Source organism: Agelaius tricolor, unplaced genomic scaffold (genome assembly GCF_023055355.1).
Source record: "Agelaius tricolor isolate 1412-34295 unplaced genomic scaffold, bAgeTri1.0.p SCAF_7, whole genome shotgun sequence".
NCBI lineage: Eukaryota > Metazoa > Chordata > Aves > Passeriformes > Icteridae > Agelaius > Agelaius tricolor.
Window position 1 is genome coordinate 2,544,851 of NW_027269267.1, and position 23,787 is coordinate 2,568,637.

At 42.1% G+C, this 23,787-nt stretch overlaps 2 protein-coding genes across 5 annotated transcripts in view; one reads left to right on the forward strand and one right to left on the reverse strand.

Annotated features, from left to right (window-relative positions):
- Positions 1–13,892: 13,892 nt before the first annotated feature.
- PIGP (phosphatidylinositol glycan anchor biosynthesis class P) lies at positions 13,893–17,032 on the reverse strand. Its single transcript, XM_071430139.1, has 4 exons — positions 16,744–17,032; positions 15,426–15,498; positions 14,867–14,985; positions 13,893–14,593 (listed from the first exon to the last, which is right to left on the reverse strand). The coding sequence occupies exons 1-4, from the start codon at positions 16,823–16,825 to the stop codon at positions 14,463–14,465; spliced, it is 405 nt and encodes a 134-aa protein (XP_071286240.1). The 5' UTR covers positions 16,826–17,032; the 3' UTR covers positions 13,893–14,462.
- A 38-nt stretch (positions 17,033–17,070) lies between these two features.
- Positions 17,071–23,787, forward strand: part of TTC3 (tetratricopeptide repeat domain 3) — an 84,788-nt gene continuing 78,071 nt past the window's right edge. For 2 of the 4 annotated variants that reach the window (XM_071430121.1, XM_071430119.1), the window contains exons 1-3: positions 17,079–17,183; positions 18,398–18,486; positions 21,041–21,086. In XM_071430121.1, the coding sequence (XP_071286222.1) occupies positions 18,409–18,486; positions 21,041–21,086 (124 nt within the window). In that variant the 5' untranslated portion in view covers positions 17,079–17,183; positions 18,398–18,408. Of the gene's footprint in view, positions 17,184–18,397; positions 18,487–21,040; positions 21,087–23,787 lie in introns of all 4 variants that reach the window. The other 2 variants (XM_071430122.1, XM_071430120.1) reach the window with 2 other exon arrangements.

Below are 23,787 nucleotides of genomic sequence, written 5' to 3' on the forward strand. Positions count from 1 at the left end.
TTTAAAAGTTCAGAATTTTAGAAACGCTTTGACCAAAAAGTTCAGAATCTTATCACAAGCTTTGACTAAAAAGTTCAGAATCTTATCACAAGATAAGATTTGACTAAAAAGTTCAGAATCTTATCACAAGATTTGACTAAAAAGTTCAGAATTTTATGACAAGGCTTTAATGAAAAGGTTCAGAATTTTGTGACAAGCATTGACCAAAAAGTTCAGAATTTTAGACTTCTTTGACCAAAAAGTTCAGAATTTTGTCACAAGCTTTGACTAAAAAGCTCAGAATTTTGTGGCAAGCTTTTACTAAAATGTTCAGAATTTTATCACAAGCTTTGACCAAAAAGCTCAGAATTTTTTGACAAGCTTTACTAAGAATTTCACCATTTTATGACAAGCTTTTAGTAAAAAGTTCAGAATTTTATGACAAGCTTTTACTAAAAAGTTCAGGATTTTATCACAAGCTTTTACTAAAAAGTTCAGAATTTTAGATATCTTTGACCAAAAAGTTCAGAATTTTATCACAAGCTTTGACCAAAAAGCTCAGAATTTTTTGACGAGCTTTACTAAGAAGTTCACAATTTTATGACAAGCTTTTACTAAAAAGTTCAGAATTTTAGACATCTTTGACTAAAAAGTTCAGAATTTTATAACAAGCTTTACTAAGAAGTCCACAATTTTATGACAAACTTTTACTAAAAAGTTCAGGATTTTATCACAAGCTTTTACTAAAAAGTTCAGGATTTTATGACAAGCTTTGACTAAAAAGTTCAGAACTTTAGACTGGGAAAACAATCTGTTGTCGTTATTATTTTTATTATGAAACCAAGGCCTTGCATGCACCAGGGGATTGACTAAAATAGATTTTCTAAACTAAAATAAAGTAACCATGTCAGTCAGCTCCTCTCTCAGAGGGTGGAAGGAAACCTTGGAAAAACGGAGTAATCTCAGCCCTCAGAGCTCCCAGCTGCCCTGAGTAACCTTGGAGTAGCTGAGCTCCTCTTTTTGCATTTACAGGAACATTTTGAGGCTTTGCTGAGCTTTGTGTCCAGCTGCTTCCCTCTTCTGCTCCTCAAAAGCTTTTCCAAGGATTTCTCTGGGAGGAGCTCTGCCTCCTATCAGTGTCTGTGGTTTTTTTTTGTTTAATATCAGATATTATTCAGAACTATAAATGCTGTAGAGGTGTCCAGGTTCCCCAAATATACCAATTTATCTTGGTAATCATTTATGAATTGCCCTTTATTCTTGCAAATGCACAATTGCCTTCATGAGAAAACTGCATAAACCCCATTTGTCACAAAGATAAAAGCCTCTTTTAATTAACACAAAATGATTAGCACAGGGCCCATCTTTCTGTAGAAGTTGAATCTGTCAAAGTTATTCCCAGGTAATGTCAGAGATCTGAATCATTTCCCTGACTTCTTGGAAAACTTTTCTGATTCTGTGTTCTTCACCAAATATCAAAATCAAGCACCTTACATTAAAATTACTGCAGAAAGGAACCTGACTTCAGTTAATGATTTCCACAGAAATGCCAATTAATGTTGTTTGGTTTGTTTGATTAGGACTATAATGTAATATTTACATTTTTATACAAGTAATTATATTTGATCACGTTGCAGCTTCAACACCAAAGTTATATTTCCAATAATTCTGTAATAAATTTGGTCTTGCAGGGCTTCACCAAGAGATTTAATTGAGAATAACTTTGCACCTTCTGGGGTGTTACATTCCAGCAGCTTAGGCTCTAGTCCTGCACTAATATCCATGCTGGCAGAGGAATAAATCAATTTTCCTCACATCCAGATCTGATTGCAAGATCAGAGATATCAATTCTCCAATAGAAACTTCCCTTTCAACTCTCAAGTTAAATCAGGACTAAACAAAACCGAGCTGCTGAAATTAAATCTGTGGAGGTCAGGCTGTAATTTAGCAAGATATTTAATTACACTGCAGGTCACTTAAGAAGTTTGCCATTTTTCCTCAGGAACTGTGCTGTTATTTAACAAATATTTTGAATTTTTAATATTATTCACTGTGTTCTTTGTTCTATTAATTGTACTGATTTTGGTACAGAAATGTTCAAAGGGATGGAGACTGTGCTCATATTTTTAATTTGTAATAGGGCACTGTTGATTCCTTTCCAACTTCACAGATATCACAAGGTATTTAAACATGGCAGGGAGTAGATTTAGACTGCAGGTGCCCAATTCACACTAAATAATCTGTGGTCAGGAAATAAAATTATTTTTCCTTCTCTGGGAAGAAAGTTGAATGCGAATTTAGACTTTTTTTTTAGGACAGGATGTGGATGAGTTCTCCCAGGACATGAAAAAAGTGCATTTACAGAATGTATTTAATAAAGAGCAAATCCCGATTCTGTAACAATCCTGAGAATTCTGTAAATTCCCATTCAGCAAAACAGTATCAGAAAGATAAATTGCATAAATATGTTCTATCCCATGGGCTTTGCTAGAAACAAAATCCCCATTTCCCTGGGATTGGTGTGCCTGGAGCAGCCTCCAAGGTGCGAGCCTGTCCTACCTTTGAACTTGTCTCAGGAGTCTGCTAAGGAAGGCAGGAGCCTCCCCTGAAATGGAGAACACAAACCCCCTCCCTCTGAATTGCTATAAATTGTAAATTAAGGGGCTCTCAGGCAAAAATATGGGAGCAGGAAATAACAGTTCTGTAGTAGGGAAGTGTCACTGTCTCATTTTCTGAAAATTCGCCAGGATTTCTTCTCCTGGGAAGCTGAGAAGCCTCAGAGAAAAAGGAAAACAAGAATTATCTGATTGCTTCTCTTGTGTTTTGCTGCTTTGGAATGTGGTTTGGAGATTGTTTCTCCAACAGGTGGTTGTTTCATTGGTTTCATGTGAGTTGTTTTGACTTAATGACCAATCACAGTCAAGCTGTGTTATGGAACATAAATCCCAATATTTCCAGGTGGGACATGCCCGGCCTCGTCTGACCCTTGCTGCTGGGCCAAAGGCTGCAGCTGTGGTGTTTCACCTCACAGACACCTTTGGCCGGCTGGGTGCTGCAGCTGGGCACTCAGAGCAAATCCAGGCAAAGCAGGAACTCAGTTTGCCTCTGGTGGAAAAGGTTCAGGCGACGGTGAAGAGAGAAAGGAGAGGATTCTGCTGTAGAGTTTTAATCCAGAGTTTATTGCAGGATGACAGACCTCTGAATGGTCTGAAGAGAGAAAGGAGAGGATTCTGCTGTAGAGTTTTAATCCAGAGTTTATTGCAGGATGACAGACCTGTGAATGGTCTGAAGAGAGAAAGGAGAGGATTCTGCCGTAGAGTTTTAATCCAGAGTTTATTGCAGGATGACAGACCTCTGAATGGTCTGAAGAGAGAAAGGAGAGGATTCTGCTGTAGAGTTTTAATCCAGAGTTTTATTCCAGGATGACAGACCTCTGAATGGTCTGAAGAGAGAAAGGAGAGGATTCTGCCGTAGAGTTTTAATCCAGAGTTTATTGCAGGATGACAGACCTCTGAATGGTCTGAAGAGAGAAAGGAGAGGATTCTGCTGTAGAGTTTTAATCCAGAGTTTATTGCAGGATGACAGACCTCTGAGTGGTCTGAAGAGAGAAAGGAGAGGATTCTGCTGTAGAGTTTTAATCCAGAGTTTATTGCAGGATGACAGACCTCTGAATGGTCTGAAGAGAGAAAGGAGAGGATTCTGCTGTAGAGTTTTAATCCAGAGTTTATTGCAGGATGACAGACCTCTGAGTGGTCTGAAGAGAGAAAGGAGAGGATTCTGCTGTAGAGTTTTAATCCAGAGTTTATTGCAGGATGACAGACCTCTGAGTGGTCTGAAGAGAGAAAGGAGAGGATTCTGCTGTAGAGTTTTAATCCAAGTTTTATTGCAGGATGACAGACCTCTGAATGTGGTAACAGCTCCCAACAGAATCCCGACCCCATGGTCCCGTCTCCTCTTAAGCCCGGGGACAGGGGGAGGGGAAGGCAGAGGTCGGCACACCTGGGGGTTGGGAAAGGTGAAACAGGAAATGGCATCACTGCAGCACTGTGTCAGGATTCTGGAAAGAGTCACAAGTTCTCATCATTATCTTTTATCCTTCTGCCTGTACCCAGTGTTCCTTAGTACAGTTTTAGTATAGCATTCTATAGTATCACATAATATAATAATAAATTAGCCTTCTAAGAACATGGAGTCAGATTCATCATTTCCTCCTCTGATGGGGGACCCAGAAAATACCACAGGGAAGAAAATAAAGAGATAAAATAAACAATGCAGTAAACTAAAACAACACTGGGAAGGTCAGAACTCAACCTGACACCCTGTGGGTCAGGGTGCTGGTAGCATTCCAATTGGAATTGTGGCTCAGCCCTCCTGCAGTGTCCAGTGGGGTTCTGCTGGAGCAGGGAGATGTCAGAACCCAGGACATTGCTCTGGCTGCCCTGGATGGCTCCAGACCCTGGCAGGGGGCTCAGAGACCTTGGCATGGAGTCAAAGACACCTGTGCCTTGGATTTTAACCCATGGAAACAATTCCCAACTGTGTGTGAGGATTTACAAGCCACAAGGGTTTGAGTAGAATGATGGTGAATTTGTCACAGGGTGAAAAAGTAGAATTTTGGGGTTTTTAGAATGGGGGTTCAAGAGGCAAGATGGAGGATCTGGGCATGTCCTGTCCTTCTCCTTCTTGTTGTCCTCCTTCTTCTGCTGGGATGGTGGCACTTTTGGATTGGTTTAGAGACAGACTGTCTAACATAGGTGATAGGTACTGGAAAATGATTGTAAATAAAGTACATGTAGTTTTTAGTATAAAAAGGTAACATTGCCCTGAGGGCAGTCAGTGTGCCTCAAGCCGGCCTGCAGGACAGATCTCAGCAGGTCAGAGAGAGACTGGAATAGATCAGGAAAAATAAACAACCCTGAAAAGCCAAACTGACGAATCTCAACTTCCTCTTTGGTTGTGGGGCTGGGAAAAAAGAGACTTTAATTCCTTGGGAGCCATTCCAACAACTCAGAACCCAAGAGGGATCCTGGAGAAAGGTGCAGTCTCTGCCTCTGAAGATCCAGTGGGAGAAGAGGCAGCTGCTGTTCCTCTGGGAATCCAGTGCAGAAGCTGTGCTGGTGTTCCAGAATCTCCAGATTATATCCAGGCAGGAATGCTTGGCTCCTCCCTCTGGGCTCACAGCTCCCAATGGGATGCTGCAGTTCTTATCAGCCATGCAGGGACATTCCATGGCTGTTATCAGCAGGTGTCCCCTCCCGAGGGAGGAGTGATTGTGGAAGAGATAAAGAAAATGCCCAATGAACAGAGGACACTGCCATGGAGATGGTGTGGAAACCCAGGGCACACCAGGAATATTTCTGTGTCTGCTCTGGGGTGCCCTGACCCCCAGGGCAGCACTGACTCTGACCCTCATCCATGGAGAAATTTCCTAAACTCCAGAATAGACTGGAATCCACAAAAGTGTGAAATAGATTATGGAGAGCAGTGTGGAGATGCTGAATGCCCAGCTGGCCTCACCATTCCCAGTGCAAGCCACAGGTTCTGCCCAACATTTGGGATATTTACTGGGCTTCTGCCCAACATTTGGGATATTTACTGGGGTTCTGCCCAACATTTGGGATATTTTCTGGGCTTCTGCCCAACATTTGGGATATTTTCTGGGGTTCTGCCCAACATTTGGGATATTTACTGGGGTTCTACCCAACATTTGGGATATTTTCTGGGCTTCTGCCATTCTCTCCTTATCAGATTTTCACCTCTGTAATCTTTTGCCAGCCAGGAAAAAAGGTCAGCCTTGATTAAACCCCACAATTTAATTTAATATCACATTAAAACTTGCATTTTGTGGCACCTTCCCCACAATGTTTTTCATGCTCAGAGAGTTTCTCAGCACTTGCCCTGCTACCAGCACCTCTAAATACATCAAGGATTAAATATTTGCCCTCACTAAGTTTAAAATTTTTTATTTTTAATGTTCCTTAACTCCAACCAAAACTGCCATGAGACAAAGCAAATGCAGAATTTTAGATTTTGGACCTTTCCTGCACCTCTGGTGGTTGTGAGATGAGGTCAGAGAGTTTTCAGAAGCCCTGGAAGTTTGTGCCAGCTCCTCCCTCAGCCAGGTACTGCAAACAAAGGAGTGTCTGACATTTGAAGTCTGGAAAATTAAGATTCCAAATGAATAAACCAATTAGAATGAAGGATTTTTTGGAACATCTTCACTTGCAAACTGAAAAGAGGATCATGAATTAAATTTACACCAGGAGACAACATTCTGTCGCTACAATGAGTTGAAATTGAAACCCCAGAGTGACAGAGGAAAATTCAGCTTTTAGATTCATTTCCACTTCTCCAATTCCAAACACATGGCACTAAAACACAGATAATTTAAGGTATTTCACAAGATGTCCTAAAAGAATTTTATTTCTTTAAAATATCATTTAATTTTCTTTAATTATTTTAATTAAATTTAATTTATTTTAATTTTTATTTTAAACTATTATTTTTATTTACTATTCATTTATAAATATTTAAAAATATTATTTTAAAATATTTAAAATTATAAAAATAAATAAATTTAAATATTATTTTAAATTTTTAAAAATTTATTTACTAATGCTCCAGCTTCCTCATTATTTAATCTGCAGCAAAAAATTTAATTTTATTTAATGATTTTAATTTAATTTAATTTTATTTTAAAATATTAATTTTATTTACTATTTATTTATAAATATTTAAAATATTATTTTAAAATATTTAAAATAATAAACAGAAATAAATTTAAATATTATTTTAAATTTTTTTTAAATTTATTTACTAATGCTCCAGCTTCCTCATTATTTAATCTGCAGCAAAAAAATTATTTAATGATTTTAATTTAATTTATTTTCATTTTTATTTTAAAATATTTTTTATTTACTATTTATTTATAAATATTTAAAAATATTAGTTTAAAATATTTAAAATTATAAAAATAAATAAATTTAAATATTATTTTAATTTTTAAAAAAAAATTATTTACTAATGCTCCAGCTTCCTCATTATTTAATCTGCAGCAAAAAATTTAATTTTATTTAATGATTTTAATTTAATTTAATTTATTTTAATTTTTATTTTAAACTATTATTTTTATTTACTATTTATTTATAATAGTAAATAAATAAATTTAATAAATTTAATAAATTTAAATATTATTTTAAAATATTTAAAATAATAAAAATAAATAAATATAAATATTATTTAAATTTTTAAAAAAATTTATTTACTAATGCTCCAGCTTCCTCATTATTTAATCTGCAGCAAAAAAATTATTTAATTATTTCAATTTAATTTATTTTAATTTTTATTTTAAACTATTATTTTATTTACTATTTATTTATAAATATTTAAAATATTATTTTTAAATATTTAAAATAATAAACATAAATAAATTTAAATATTATTTTAAATTTAAAAAAAAAAATATTGACTAATGCTCCAGCTTCCTCATTATTTAATCTGCAGCAAAAGCAAACAGAAGCGCGCCCAGAATGGTTTCACTGCTCTGAGATGACCAGAAATGCACTGGGGTCCCTTCCCTGGTTAATGATTAAGAGCAGCCCCGGAGTGACCTGGGGCAGCCCCTCTGGCATTCATTCAGCTCCAGGGAACTTTCGGTTTCCACTTCTGATTTTTTACTCCAGTTCCCACCTGTGCTTTTTTGCCTCATCCGCAGTCCCGCCCTGCAGGGGCGGAGTGACCCGGGCTCCATCCATCGTTCACAGGAGCGGCAAAGCCTCCCCAGGAGGAGCTCGGGGCGGAGTGACCCGGGCTCCATCCATGGTTTACAGGAACGGGCTGGCAAAGCCTCCCCTGAAGGAGCTCGGGGCGGAGTGGCCCGGGCTCCATCCATCGTTCACAGGAACGGGGCTGGCAAAGCCTCCCCAGGAGGAGCTCGGGGCGGAGTGGCCCGGGCTCCATCCATCGTTCACAGGAACGGGGCTGGCAAAGCCTCCCCAGGAGGAGCTCGGGGCGGAGTGGCCCGGGCTCCATCCATCGTTTACAGGAACGGCAAAGCCTCCCCAGGAGGAGCTCGGGGCGGAGTGGCCCGGGCTCCATCCATCGTTTACAGGAACGGCAAAGCCTCCCCAGGAGGAGCTCGGGGCGGAGTGGCCCGGGCTCCATCCATCGTTTACAGGAACGGCAAAGCCTCCCCAGGAGGAGCTCGGGGCGGAGTGACCCGGGCTCCATCCATCGTTCACAGGAGCGGCAAAGCCTCCCCAGGAGGAGCTCGGGGCGGGTCAGCCCTTCAAAGGCAGCGCTGGCAGCGGCTGCAATTCCTGCCTCAGGTCTCGGTGCCAGGAATCCTCCCCTCGGGAATTCCGCAGCTGCAGCGTTTCCAGCCAGTGCTGCTTTCATTTTCCATTCCTTAAAATGATGGCAGCAAAAAAAAAAAAAGCAGGTTCTTATCCCCTGGTACAGGGGTGCCTCCACAAAACTTCTGCAATTCCAGATTCCTCTTGGATGAAAAATCCTAGAAATGATGGCAGCAAAAAGCAGTTTTTAATTCCCTGGTACAGGGGTGCCTCCAGAACATCTCTACAATTTCAGATTCCTCTTGTATGAAAAATCCTAAAAAATATTGGCACCAAAAAGCAACTTTTGTTGCTGGTCCCTGGTACAGAGATGCCTCCACAAAACCTGCACAATTCCAGATTCGTCTTGTAGGAAAAATCCTAAAAATGATGGCAGCAAAAAGCAACTTTTTATTCCCTGCTACAGGGGTGCCTCCACAAAACTTCTACAATTTCAGATTCCTCTTAGATCAAAAATCCTAAAAATAATTGGCAGCAAAAACCAGCTTTTTATTTCCTGGTACAGGGATGGCTCCACAAAACTTCTGCAATTCCAGATTCCTCTTCTAGGAAAAATCCTAAAAATGATGGTATCAAAAAGCAGTTTTTAATTCCCTGGTACAGGAGTGCCTCCACAAAACCTGCCCAATTTCAGATTCCTCTTAGATCAAAAATACTAAAAATAATTGGTAGCAAAAAGCAGTTTTTAATTCCCTGGTACAGAGATGCCTCCACAAAACCTCTGCAATTTCAGATTCCTCTTAGATGAAAAACCCTATGAATGATGGCAGCAAAAACAACTTTTTGTTGCTGGTCCCTGGTACAGAGATGCCTCCAGAAAAACCTCTGCAATTTCAGATTCCTCTTGTATGAAAAATCCTAAAAATAATTGGTAGCAAAAAGCAACTTTTTAATTCCCTGGTACAGGGGTGCCTCCACAAAATATCTGCAAATTCAGATTCCCCTAAGATGAAAAATCCTAAAAATGATGGCAGCAAAAAGCAGTTTTTAATTCCCTGGTACAGGGATGCCTCCACAAAACCTGCACAATTTCAGATTCCTCTTGTAGGAAAAATCCTAAAAATGATGGTATCAAAAAGCAGTTTTTAATTCCCTGGTACAGAGATGCCTCCACAAAACCTCTGCAATTCCAGATTCCTCTTAGATGAAAAACCCTATAAATGATGGCAGCAAAAACAACTTTTTGTTGCTGGTCCCTGGTACAGGGATGCCTCCAGAAAAACCTCTGCAATTTCAGATTCCTCTTGTATGAAAAACCCTAAAAATAATTGGCAACAAAAAGCAGTTTTTAATTCCCTGGTACAGGGGTGCCTCCAGAACATCTCTACAATTTCAGATTCCTCTTGTATGAAAAATCCTAAAAAATATTGGCACCAAAAAGCAACTTTTGTTGCTGTTCCATGGTACAGGGGTGCCTCCACAAAAGCTGCACAATTCCAGATTCCTCTTGTATGAAAAATCCTAAAAATAATTGGCACCAAAAAGCAGCTTTTTATTCCCTGCTACAGAGATGCCTCCACAAAACCTCTACAATTTCAGATTCCTCTTGTAGGAAAAATCCTAATTAAAGTTGATTTTCATACAGCAGCTTTGAATTCTGCTTCCAGGAGCTTTCAAGACAAGCTCTGAAGGATAAAAACATCCAAGGGAAGCAAATTCTTGCATGCCACAGAAATGTGTTTTTTCCTAAATATGATGCAGGATTAATTTGAATTAAGAGAAAAAGGACTACAACAGGATTCCCCCCCCTAAATTACATTTATGCAGGGAGAATGACAACAATATTCCCAAGAGCAGCTTTCTGAGCTGCAGAGACAAAAATCCAGCCAATTCACTGAAACATTTCCTATTTATTGTTATTTATATTCCTGTTTATTGTTATTTATTCCTTTTTAATGTTATTTATTCTGCACTGCCTTCGTCTCTCAGCTGCTTTTCATCCCCAGCACAGCATCCCAACAAAACTGACTTTGGCAACCCCTCTGGAAGGGAACTGGCAGAGCAAAACTGAATCTTTCTAAACCTTTTTCCTCAGAAAAGGAGAAAGTTCCTGAATGGAGAGAGACAAACCCCCCATTCATCCCAGCTGGGTGAAAGCTGCCTGGAAATTCAACAGGACCCTTCAAATGGAACATTTTACCCACTCAGGCCCACAGGAAAGGCGAACAAAACGTATTCACACAAGATCAAGTATTTTGTTTGTAAGGCAGAAACATTTTATGATTTCCCCCCATAAATGAAGCTGAAGTTCAGAGAAACTTGTTGCATTTTTAGTGTTTATAGACCCCAAGCACAGATGTGTCCCAGGATGAACATTTAATATTAATATTAGAGCTTTTTGTTTATAGACCCCTAGCACAGATGTGTCCCAGGATGAACATTTAATATTAATATTAGAGCTTTTTGTTTATAGACCCCTAGCACAGATGTGTCCCAGGATGAACATTTAATATTAATAGTAAATATTTTTGTTTATAGACCCCTAGCACAGATGTGTCCCAGGATGAACATTTAATATTAATATTAGAGCTTTTTGTTTATGGACCCCTAGCACAGATGTGTCCCAGGATGAACATTTAATATTAATATTAGAGCTTTTTATTTTAGATCAGGGGGTCTTGGGTTGTCCGTGCTCCTGTTCTGCCCCTGCCCAACCACAGGGAGAGTTTGAGATGATCCAGTGGAGCTGACAGAATCCCTTATGGAATATGGAATTATGGAATAATTTTGGGATGCTCTGGATAAAGCTTTAGGGAACAGCCAAAGTTGATCTGCTTAACTCAAGGGAAATCATGGAATGGTTTGGGTTGGGAAGGACCTCAAATCTCAGCCATGGCAGGGACACCTCCCACTGTCCCAGGCTGCTCCAATGTCCCCAGTGTCCAACCTGGCCTTGGGCACTGCCAGGGATCCAGGGGTGGAATTCCATCCCAGCCCTGCCCACCCTGCCAGGGAAGGATTTTTTCCCTAATATCTGATCTAAACCTGTAATGTTTCAGTGTGAAGCCATTCCCTGGGTGCTGTCCCTGCATGCCCTGGAAATTGTCTCTCTGCAGCTTTCCTGGGGCTCCTGCAGGCCCTGCAAGGCCACCCTGAGCTCAGCCCAAAGCTTCTCCTGTGCAGGTGAACAATCCCAGCTGTGCCAGCCTTTCCTCCCAGCAGAGCTGCTCCAGCCCTTGGAGCATCCTCACAGTCCTTGTTTTTATCATCCTTCCCTTTCCTGCCAAGATGGAAACAAGACAGAGACACAAATTTGGCAGCCCCAGCTCCTTTGGCACAGCCCCATTCCATGGGAACCCAGACACCTCCATTATTTCATGGTGACTCCTTTCCTTTCCTTTCCTTTCCTTTCCTTTCCTTTCCTTTCCTTTCCTTTCCTTTCCTTTCCTTTCCTTTCCTTTCCTTTCCTTTCCTTTCCTTTCCTTTCCTTTCCTTTCCTTTCCTTTCCTTTCCTTTCCTTTCCTTTCCTTTCCTTCCCTTCCCTTCCCTTCCCTTCCCTTCCCTTCCCTTCCCTTCCCTTCCCTTCCCTTCCCCATCCCCAACAGGATAAAACCTGCAGGACAACTCAAAAGGATGCATTTACATGAAATTTAATTCAAAACTGAATTTTCATCCCTGGTTTTATTCCAGCAGGGACAATGCAGTGGATTGAACTCTACCAACAAGGCAGAAAGGTGAAAATGAGGGCAAATTTGGGTGGTTTTTTTGCCTTTTATTGACTTAGTTCCCCCTCAGTCTCTGAGAAGAATGGACACCTGATACCCAGGGATGTTTTGTAAGGAAAGCCACTGCTGTTCAATCATGTGGGGATTTCTTTTTTTCCTCAACACCTGAAGCAAAATTTAAATAAATCTCCATTAAAACCCCCCGCTCTCCTCTTTGCAGAGCTGTGGATCTTCTCACCACAGTCACAGGCAAGACCTGTGGATGCCCAGCTCCCCAAAATCCACATTTCAGCCCCAAAACCTCACTCCTGCCTGGTTTGATTTTGTTCCCAAGCTGAAGGAAAGGTCCCCAGGGTGAAACAGCAGCGACAGAAAAGCCAAAATTGAGTTTGACCCCTGCTCAAGTTTTCCTTGAGCAAAGAATTCAGAGTCCTCTTGTATGAAAAATGGAAATTAAAGTTCATTTTCATCCAGCCCCCCCACTTGGCCTCCCCATAATTGTGGGGTCTGCAGAGAAATGAAACTCATCCAATCTTTGCCCAAGGTTTTATTATCCTTCAATTTGTGTTTCTCAGGGCATTTTCCAGGGGTTTTCCTTGATCCTGAAGGGATTTGGGCACCCTTGGCAGGGCACTGAATTAATCCTTCCATCAGGTGATCCCAAATGTGGCCTGCACTCGGTGTCAGCTGGAATTCCAGATGAAAAAAGGGTGGAAAATACACAGGAAAAAAAAAAAAAAAAAGATTGCAGTCACTACTGCAATGTCTGGGATGGATGAGGGGAGTGACAAAAGGGCAAACGCATCTTTGTGGCTGCTGGTCGTCAAATCGTGATTTAATGGAAATTAAATTGTTAATTTAAATTAAATCATTAATGAAAATAAATTAATAAAAGGGCAGGATAATGGCAGGGTTGGGAAACTACAGCAACAAACCCCCAAAACTTCATAAATAACTGAAAACTGGTTATCAAATCACGATTTAAAGAAATGAAATCATTAATTAAAATGAATTAATAAAAGGACAGGATCGTGGCAGGGCCAAGAAACAACAGCAAATAAAACCCCAAAACTTCATAAATAACTTTAAATTACCACACAAATCAATGCTGCTCTAATTTAGACACAAATTCATTTTTATACAGTGCCAATCCAGCTAAAATTCAGCGTTTCAAAGGGAAATGTTGAAAAGCTTTTTTGCCCTTCAGTAAGGAGGTGTTTTAATCCTACCTGGAATGCTGAACAAGGAGATTTTTCCTCCAAATTCAGGCAGAAAACCCAACCAACCACAGATTTATATTTACACCAAAGTGATTTTTACCAGAGCAGCATTTTGACATTTTGACAGATTTCTGAAGAACTGACATGAGATTTTTCCAGGCAAATTCTCAACCATTTATTCATCTTTTAATGAAATAATAACATTTTCAACTCAATTCTCTGCTGAAGTTGGTTACAGGCCTAATAAATTATGAGGTTCTATTCACTGGGTTTTAAAATAGACCTAAATAACATTGAGTCCTGGAGATAACTGAATTTGTGACACTTGGGAGAAAGGAAATAAACAAAAAAAACCTTAAAATTCACTGTTTATAAAACATCTGAGTCACTTAACCTTGGGCATTAACAGCATGGACCCGTCAGTTCCTCTATTTCCAGCTATTCCTTTGAACTTTGTTGTCAGTAATTTCTTAAAAATAAGTTTTAAAAAGTAAATTCAACACTTGTTTGAGCAAATCTTCTCAACCCACCTTTATTTTTGGTAACTCAGTAAATCTGATATTTTGGGGGTTGGGGGAATCAGCAGATTTGGCTGAATAAGGAATTTTGTGAAGGGAAATGGAGCACTTATCACCTCAACCCAGGAGAAACCTCCCAGAACCACAGGAAAAAGGTGAAGATGGAAAAAACCAGCCACATTTTATTAATATTTACCAAGGCAAATGACATATTTACAATGCAAACACTTCCAGTTAATAATTAAAAGAGATCCTCAAGTGTTTGACTGGCAAAACACATTTTCTCTCCCTGAATTGAAAGAGAAATTGAATTAATTTAGGAATTAAACTCTGCCTAAAAGCTGCTTTGTTTCCCTCTCAGAGGGGAATTCCAAGCAGAAAGCTGCAAGCAACAGAACACTTTTGAAACCACTTTTTTTTTTTTTTAATTTTTTAAAGAATAACCAGATAAATTATTGGAGCATAATTTTCAGAGCAATTCAGGTTATTAAAGTGTATAATATTATTAATATTAATAATATTATTAATATTAATAATATTATTAACAATAATGATGATAATGATAATGATAATAATAATAATAATAATAATAATAATAATAATAATAATAATAATTTAATTAGAAATTCTGGCTGGAGGAGTTTTTATTTTTAGCTTGGAGAGGTTTTAATTAATGAAACTCTGGGAGTTTTATTAATCCTTTGTCCAAGCAGGTTTCAATAGCAGCTATCTGCTGTTGCAGGTGCCTCTTTCAGGGAGGAAGAACATCCTGTTGACCTCGCTGATGGGAATATCTCTCAGGGCTGGAATTGCCTCCTCCTGGAATTTCTTCTGCTGCTGCTTTTTTGCAAAGTTATCTACAAAAGATAAGGAGAGCATTTCATGGCTTCCAGGTCCTTTTCTTCCCAGAATATTATGTGATTTTATAGTGCAACACCACAAACTCAGCTACTTTGAAGGATGAAAACCCCACCGGGAGTTCCGAAAAAATCAAATATTTGAGTTTAAAAAAAGGCTTAAAGGCTTAAAATTTAGGTTTTATTTACAGGCTTAAAATTTGGGGTTTATTCTCTAGAGATTTCCAGAATTCTGAGTGAAGAATCAAACTTTTCAAAGAGCAATAAAATTACCTGTGATGGTGTGAGTGGAGTTGAGTGGAGCTGTGCTCATCATGTTAATCCCAAAAAGCAAAATGTAACCGATTCCCACAGACACCAGGAGATAAATGGGCAGAGCAACTGCCCAGTACCTGAGAAAGAGGATTTCAAATTTGACATTTAGTAACAAATGCTTAACAATAACTCAGTTTTAATGTTGGTTTTTTATCTGTGATGAGCTTCTCATCACCTCTGGTGATGGATCCTGACTCCACTGGAGCTGCTGACAAACCAGCAGATAAATTCCTTTAAAAAGGTGTTTATTTCTTAATTATGGCCTAAAGTTTAGTGCATTTCCACCAGCAAACTTCCTAAAAGCAAAATGTCACATTTATCCCAAAACATCCCAATATTATTTATTGCATGGCACAACAAAACATTTTCACTATAGTTAAATCAAAAAATGCTTCAGAAACATTCCAGCCCTTTATCATCAGGGAAGAATGGATTTAATGCAAGGCCATTACTTAAAAAGAAAAGGTTTTTTATTTGAAAATAATTAGGATTGAGGAGTTTAATTGGCTGAACTTACTTTTGAGGCCAGTATGTCAGTCCCAGGGAGAAGAGCCAAGTCTCAGGAACATAAGCCCAGATAAGGTACAAAACTGCACAAAAAATTAAAAAGTCACAATAAGACTGATGGTGTTTTAGACTTGTACATTTTGCTTTTATTTAAACTGAAATACCTCTCCCAAGAGATTGCAGAATTTGCCTCTCAGACACAAATCCTGCCGAGTCCCTGGGATCCATTTTACATTTAACATTGAATTTCTGATTTCCTATGAAGGCAGACAAGAATTTATTCCAATTTAAACTGCAGAACAATAAAGAAAAAACCAACAAAACCACTCCCAAACACCTCAATAAAAAGAAGCCAAAGGAATCTGAACAGAAATAACATTAAAGCAGAAAATGATCTCACAGAGGACATTAAATGGGAAGAAAACCGGATGGAATTGCAGCTGTAATGAAAAATTATTGAAAATCCTTCCTGATTCTTCCCGGGAGAGGAGCTGAGCCCAGCTCCCGAGGGTGCCAAAGACCCACAGCAGGGTCCTGCACTGAAGGATATTTGCAGCGCCTTTTTTTGGGTTAGAAAAGCGTTTTCCACCCTCCCAAACCTTGGATCCGCAGTGAAATGAGGAACCCATCACACCAGCACTGAAAAGCTGATGGAACCTAAGATATTTTCCTCTGCTGTTGGCCAGATTGACTTAATTTTTATTTATTTATTTATTTATTTATTCATTTCAGTTTTTTGGTGGGGAAGGTAACAAACACCCAGCTCTGCTGGGAGGAAAGGCTGGCACAGCTGGGATTGTTCACCTGCACAGGAGAAGCTTTGGGCTGAGCTCAGGGTGGCCTTGCAGGGCCTGCAGGAGCCCCAGGAAAGCTGGAGAGAGACAATTTCCAGGGGATGCAGGGACAGCACACAGGGAATGGCTTCACACTGAAACATTACAGGTTTAGGTGGGATGGTAGGGAAAAATCCTTCCCTGGCAGGGTGGGCAGGGCTGGGATGGAATTCCATCCCTGGATCCCTGGCAGTGCCCAAGGCCAGGCTGGACCCTGGGGCTGGAGCAGCCTGGGACAGTGGGAGGTGTCCCTGCCCATGGCATGAACTTTAAGGTCCCTTCCAACCCAAACCATTCCATGATTTCCCTTGAGTTAAGCAGATCAACTTTGGCTGTTCTCTAAAGCATTGTCCAGACCATCCGAAAGTAACACCACAACAACCTCCAGCGCTTGGTGAATGTGAAAACGTGCGCGATTCAGGGCAAAAACGGAATAAAACGTGAACGCAGCAAAGCAGCAGCGCGGGGTGACGGATCCGGCTGTGGGATACTCACTGAAGCCAAACCACGAGCCCAAAAAAAGCGCAAATCCATAAATTGCCCTTTCTGGCAGCGGGGCCGGAGAGTTCTCAACCATCCCGGGCTGCTCCCTTTAACTTCGCGGAGAGGGCGGAGATTTCCTGGGCAGCTCCTCGGGGGGACCCCCGGCTGCGGGGGCCGCACCCCTCCCTCCTTCCCGCCCTGGGACAGCAGGAGGAGGAGGAGGAAGGAAGGAAGGAAGGAAGGAAGGGAGGAAGGCTCTCCCTACCCCCCGCTCCCGCCTCCGCGCCGCCCGCATCCGGCCACGCGCGCAGGCGCACGGCCCGCGGATTGGCCGCTTCCCGTGACGTCAGAGGGCGGGCGACCAATGGGCGGTGCATCCGGTGGGCGGGGCGTGCTGGGGCGGCGGGAGCGGGAGCGGCGGCGGATCGGGATCGGAGCCGTGAGCTGGAGCGGTGCGTGCGCCATGCGGGGATGAATGCAGGAATGGAGGGAAGGAGGGAGGGAGCGGTGGCTGCTCGGCCGCCTTCCCCCGCGCCTTGCCCGGCCCGGAGCCGCCGCTCGCTGCCCGGTCTGTGCCCGGTACCGTGACGGGTGCTCCCGGCCCGCCCGGGGCGGAGCGCGGTGCCGTGCGCCTCCCCGGGCTCTGGCAGTCCGTGCTGGCGGGATAAGGCACGTGAGCGGCCGGCCCGGGCCGTTCCGGGATCGGATGGATGGCGGGGGGGGAGCCTGGGAGCTGCCGGGACGGGGCGGAGTGTTCGGCATCCCGGGGTGCAGCCGCGATTCCCGGGGGGTGCAGCCGCGATTCCCGGGGGGTGCAGCCGCGATTCCCGGGGGGTGCAGCCGCGATTCCCGGGATGTAGCTGTGATTGTGGGGCTGCCGCCGCGATTCCCGGGGGGTGCAGCCGCGATTCCCGGGGGGTGCAGCCGCGGTTCCCGGGGTGCATCCGTGATTCCTGGGCGGGGGGTCGCCGTGATTCCCACGTTTCAGCCGCGATTCCCGGGCATACAGCCACGACTCCCGAGGTGCAGCCGCGATTCCCGGGGTGCAGCTGGGATTCCCGGGACGGAGCTGTGATTATGGGGCTGCCGCTGTGATTCCCGGAGGGTTCAGCCGCGATTCCCGGGGTGTAGCCGGGGTGTAGCCGTGATTCCCGGGGTGTAGCCGTGATTCCCAGGGTTCAGCCGTGGTGATTCCCGGGGATGCAGCCGGGATTCCTGGGGGTTCAGCCGTGATTCCCGGGATGTAGCCGTGATTCCCAGGGTTCAGCCGTGGTGATTCCCGGGGATGCAGCCGCGATTCCCGGGGTGCAGCCGGAGTGCAGCTGCAGTTCCTGGGATTCAGCCACGATTCCCGGGGGTTCGGCTGTGATTCCCGAGGTGCAGCCGGGATTCCCGGGATGCTGCCGTGATTCCCGGGCTGCTGCTCCCATTGTCCCGGCAGGGATAGCGTGCTTCATTCAGCTCTGTTGCCGTGCCGATCAGAGTTAGTCTCTGTCCCAAGCTTCCTGCCGGGCTTAGGCTGGCTGTGCTCAGCATTGAGCTCTACCGAACTTCTGCACAGTTTTCCAAAACCCAGCCAAGTGAAGTTTAGCAGTGAGATCCTTGGAAGCGTTGGCAGCTCCTGGTTTTTGTGTTTCTGGTGTTTCTCACCCTCCTTTTCTCTCAGGGTGATGTGCCATGGCCGATCCTCTCTCCAAGTCCGACCTCGTTTCAGCCTTGGCTCTCTTTGCTGGTGATCCAACCTACTTTCAGCTGGTAAGTGGGGTTGGAGCTCGATGGGAAGCTGTAACCCTGATTTTTGAAGTTTTCCTAAGCCTTCTGATGTTTACATTCTTGTAAGGAACTTTCTCACACGCTTTAGGCAAATAACTCATTGTTTGGCATTCTTTAATGGAGGAGGAGAAATTTGTTTTGTCCAGTGTCAGTGGAGAGGTGGCACTGTCACCCTCCAATCCTCTGCCACTTTTGGAAATCTGTAAATGTTGGAGTCAAAAATTAAAAAGTCCTTGTTTACCTTGAAAAGAGCAGCAAGTTATTTTGTGTCCTGTAGTGACAGGAAACTTGCAGGACGTTCCAGGGGGGTTTTACCCAGATCAGGCCCTGGCACAGGGTGCCCAGAGCACCTGGGGCTGCCCCTGGATCCCTGGAATGTCCAAGGCCAGGTTGGATATTGGGGATGGAGCAGCCTGGCACAGTGGGAGCTGTCCCTGCCATGGCAGGGATGGGATTATATTTAAATTCCCTTCCAATCAAAATCATTCTGGGATTCTCTGATCAGATCTCCAGAGTCACTCCCAGTGCTGATGAACTCAAGCTGCTGTCTGGCCACGATTCCCTTACAAAAACCCCAAAATTGGGGCAGAGCCAGAGCCTGGTCCCGTGCCAGCAGCAGGGGGACATTGCTGAGTGCAGCTCCTGTCACACAACCTGCCCAACCTGTTGGTCCTGTGGCCATTCCCGGGCTGCTGCAGCTCAGCCTGACACTCAGAGCCTGTCCCTGCAGGGATTTCAGCTCTGGGGCCCTGGGAATTCAGCTCTTGGGCCCTGTGGGGTTTCAGCTCTTGGGCCCTGTGGGGTTTCAGCTCTTGGGCCCTGTGGGGTTTCAGCTCTTGGGCCCTGTGGGATTTCAGCTCTGGGGCCCTGGGAATTCAGCTCTGGGGCCCTGGGGTTTCAACTCTGGGGCCCTGGGAATTCAGCTCTGGGGCCCTGTGGGATTTGAGCTCTGGGGCCCGGTGGGATTTGAGCTCTGGGGCCCTGGGGTTTCAGCTCTGGGTTCCTGGGGTTTCAGCTCTTGGCTCCTGTGGGATTTCAGCTCTTGGGCCCTGTGGGATTTCAGCTCTTGTCCTGTGAGATTTCAGCTCTTAGCCCCTGGGATTTGAGCTCTGGGGCCCTGTGGGATTTGAGCTCTTGGGCCCTGTGGGATTTGAGCTCTTGGGCCCTGTGGGATTTGAGCTCTTGGGCCCTGTGGGATTTGAGCTCTTGGGCCCTGTGGGATTTGAGCTCTGGGGCCCTCTGGGATTTGAGCTCTGGGGCCCTGTGGGATTTGAGCTCTGGGTTCCTGGGGTTTCAGCTCTTGGCTCCTGTGGGATTTGAGCTCTTGGGCCCTGTGGGATTTCAGCTCTTGGCCCCTGGGATTTCAGCTCTGGGGCCCTGGGATTTCAGCTCTGGGGCCCTGGGGTTTCAGCTCTGGGGCCCTGTGGGATTTGAGCTGTGGGGCCCTGTGGGATTTGAGCTGTGGGGCCCTGTGGGGTTTCAGCTCTGGGGCCCTGTGGGGTTTCAGCTCTTGGCCCCTGTGGGGTTTCAGCTCTTGGCCCCTGTGGGGTTTCAGCTCCTAGTCCCTGGGATTTCCCCTTTGGGTTCCTGGGATTTCAGCTCCGGGTTCCTGAGATTTCAGCTCTTGGCCTGTGGGTTTCAACTTTTATTTCCTGGCATTTCAGCTCTTTTAATTATCATTATTTTTCTCCTTCCTCCTCTGAAGGGTTTGATGTGAATTTTTAATGCCTGTGATTCCATTCAGAATTTATTTCCACCAGTGAAAAATTTTTTGGGTGCTTGCTGCTGCCAAAGCAAAATCTTTAAGAGCTCTCAGTTGTCTTTCAAGATGAGCTGATTTTTAAATCACAGTTGATTTTTTTCCTCCTCTTTGTTATTGTGTGTCCCGGCCTGTTAAATCCATGAATTTTATCATTTCTGCATTTCTGTGAAATGATAGTGCAGCATTTCCTGTGATCCAGAGTGTTCATTAAATCACTCATTTAGGATGTTTGCTAAAATTACAGACTTTGTAGGGATCTATCAATAGGAATAAATAATTTCTTATTCAGCTTGAGGTGCTCAAATGGGGTTAAACTCCTTAAAAGTAACATGAAATACTAAATTAACTCCTTTTATTTTCCTCTAGATGGTTTTATTTAAATACACATTCAAAATGTAATTATTATTTTTGATTTTTTTTTTTAAAAAAACCCTGTGTTATCTTCTTAAAACTTTGAGTTTAGTTAGGTCCTCTTGAACATGATTTTGCTGCCTGATTTTTTGAATTATGAATTCCTAGAATCTTCTTCTGGTGTGACTGAAAATATTCTTTAAATGAGTAAAGCTTTTCCTGTCCATTCATAACCATTAACCTGTGGCCATTTTTTTAATGGGGATGCAGGTAAATATTCTTTTTTCCTCCAAACAAAATGCTTTCTTTGCTCCTGGCTTTGTTTGCTATTGGCTGTGCAATGTAATAAATGGTAAATATGTAATAAATGGTAAATATATAAATATGTATATATAAATATGTAAATAATGTGTTTATCTTTAGGATCATGGAAGCTTTGGACAAACAGTGCCACCTAATCCTAAAACAGGTATGGAAACAAAACCAATATTCTTCATTTCTTGGATCTTTGGATTGCTATTTAATTTCATTTTTCCTTATTTTGCCTGAAAATTGGTTCATTATTATTTTTTAGCAGAAGCATTGTTATATTCTCTTACCCTGGAACAATTCTCATCTGTTTCTCCTGCTGTACATTAAATATTCAGTAATATTTACAGAAATGCAGGCAATGAATGCTGAGAGGGTGGACATGCAAGGCTGGTGGTTTTAGCTGTGTAGGTCTAAAAACAATTTCCATTTTTTGGGGTTTTTTTTTGCAGGGAATGTTTTGCAGTAACAATTCACCAAAAATTCCCAGTTGCAGAAAAACAGAGGGCTCAAATTCGAAATTTGATTTTCTGCACCATCCCCTAATTTGTGGGAATAAGCAGATAAACAGCTGGGGAAGGGAAATTTTTGGGTGTGGTTTTTTTTTATGGGGCATTTTGTGTATTTTTTGTGGGGTTTTTTTTTGGTGTTTTTTTTGTTGTGGGGTTTTTTTTGTGTGTTTTGGGTGTTTTTTGGGTGTATTTTCTTTTGTGTAATTTTTTTGCATAATTTTTTTGTGTATTTTTTGTGAGTTTTCCCCCCGTGTCTTTTTCCCCTCTCTCACCTTTCCCCCCCCCCTCTCTTTTCCCTGCCTTGTCTTTTCCCCTGGTTTTTTCCTCTCTTTTTTCCCCATTTTTTCCTGTCTTTTCCCCTGGTTTTTCCTCTTTTTCCCCATTTTTTCCTGTCTTTTCCCCTGTTTTTTTCCTGTCTTTTTCCCCATTTTTTCCTGTCTTTTTCCCCATTTTTTCCTGTCTTTTTCCCCATTTTTTCCTGTCTTTTTCCCCATTTTTTCCTGTCTTTTTCCCCATTTTTTCCTGTCTTTTTCCCCATTTTTTCCTGTCTTTTTCCCCATTTTTTCCTGTCTTTTTCCCCATTTTTTCCTGTCTTTTTCCCCATTTTTTCCTGTCTTTTTCCCCATTTTTCCTGTCTTTTTCCCCATTTTTTCCTGTCTTTTTCCCCATTTTTTCCTGTCTTTTCCCCTGGTTTTTTCCTCTCTTTTTCCCCATTTTTTCCTGTATTTTCCCGTTTCTTTCCTCTCTTTTTCCCATTTTTTCCTGTCTTTTCCCCTGTCTTTTCCCTGCCCTTTCTCCCTATTTTTCCGTCTCCTTTTCCCCCGTTTTTTTTCCCCCGTTTTTTTTCCCCCGTTTTTTTCCCCCGTTTTTTTTCTCCCTTTTTTCCCCTTTTTTCCCCTTTTTTCCCCCTTTTTTTTCCCCCTTTTTTTCCCCCTTTTTTTTCCCCCTTTTTTTTCCCCCTTTTTTTTCCCCCTTTTTTTCCCCCTTTTTTTTCCCCCTTTTTTTCCCCCTTTTTTTCCCCCTTTTTTTCCCCCTTTTTTTTCCCCCTTTTTTTTCCCCCTTTTTTTTCCCCCTTTTTTTTCCCCCTTTTTTTTCCCCCTTTTTTTTCCCCCTTTTTTTCCCCCTTTTTTTTCCCCCTTTTTTTTCCCCCTTTTTTTCCCCCTTTTTTTCCCCCTTTTTTTTCCCCCTTTTTTTCCCCCTTTTTTCCCCCCTTTTTTTTTTCCCCCTTTTTTTTTTCCCCCTTTTTTTTTTCCCCCTTTTTTTTTCCCCCCTTTTTTTTTCCCCCCTTTTTTTTTCCCCCCTTTTTTTTTCCCCCCTTTTTTTTTCCCCCCCTTTTTTTCCCCCCTTTTTTTTCCCCCCCTTTTTTTTTCCCCCCTTTTTTTTTCCCCCCTTTTTTTTCCCCCCTTTTTTTTCCCCCCCTTTTTTTTCCCCCCCTTTTTTTTCCCCCCCTTTTTTTTCCCCCCTTTTTTTTTCCCCCCTTTTTTTTTCCCCCCTTTTTTTTCCCCCCCTTTTTTTTCCCCCTGTCCTTGTCCCTCTTTCTTCCCCTGTATTTTTTCCTGGTTTTTTTCCTTTGTTTTTTGTCCTTGTTTTTTTTCCTTGTTTTTTTTTTTCCTGTTTTTTTTTTTCCTGTTTTTTTTTTTCCTGTTTTTTTTTTTCCTGTTTTTTTTTTTCCTGTTTTTTTTTTTCCTGTTCTTTTTCCCGTTGTTCTTTTTCCCGTTGTTCTTTTTCCCGTTGTTCTTTTTCCCGTTGTTCTTTTTCCCGTTGTTCTTTTTCCCGTTGTTCTTTTTCCCGTTGTTCTTTTTCCCGTTGTTCTTTTTCCCGTTGTTCTTTTTCCCGTTGTTCTTTTTCCCGTTGTTCTTTTTCCCGTTGTTCTTTTTCCCGTTGTTCTTTTTCCCGTTGTTTTTTTTCCCGTTGTTTTTTTTCCCCTTTTTTTTCCCCTTTTTTTTCCCCTTTTTTTTTCCTGTTTTTTTCCTTGTTTTTTTTTTCCTTGTTTTTTTTTTCCTTGTTTTTTTTTCCTTGTTGTTTTTTTCCTGTTGTTTTTTTCCTGTTGTTTTTTTCCTGTTGTTTTTTTCCTGTTGTTTTTTTCCTGTTGTTTTTTTCTGTTTTTTTTTTTCCTGTTGTTTTTTTTCCTGTTTTTTTTCCTGGTTTTTTTTTTTTTTTTCCTGGGTTTTTTTTTCCTGATTTTTTTTCCCTGGGTATTTATAATGCCTAAATAATGATCGATTTTAATATTTATTGGTACTTTATAATGACTGAAATAATGATTGATTTCAGTGTTTATTGGCACTTTGGAATGCCTGAATTAATCCTTTATTTTATTATTTATTGGTATTTATATACCAATATATT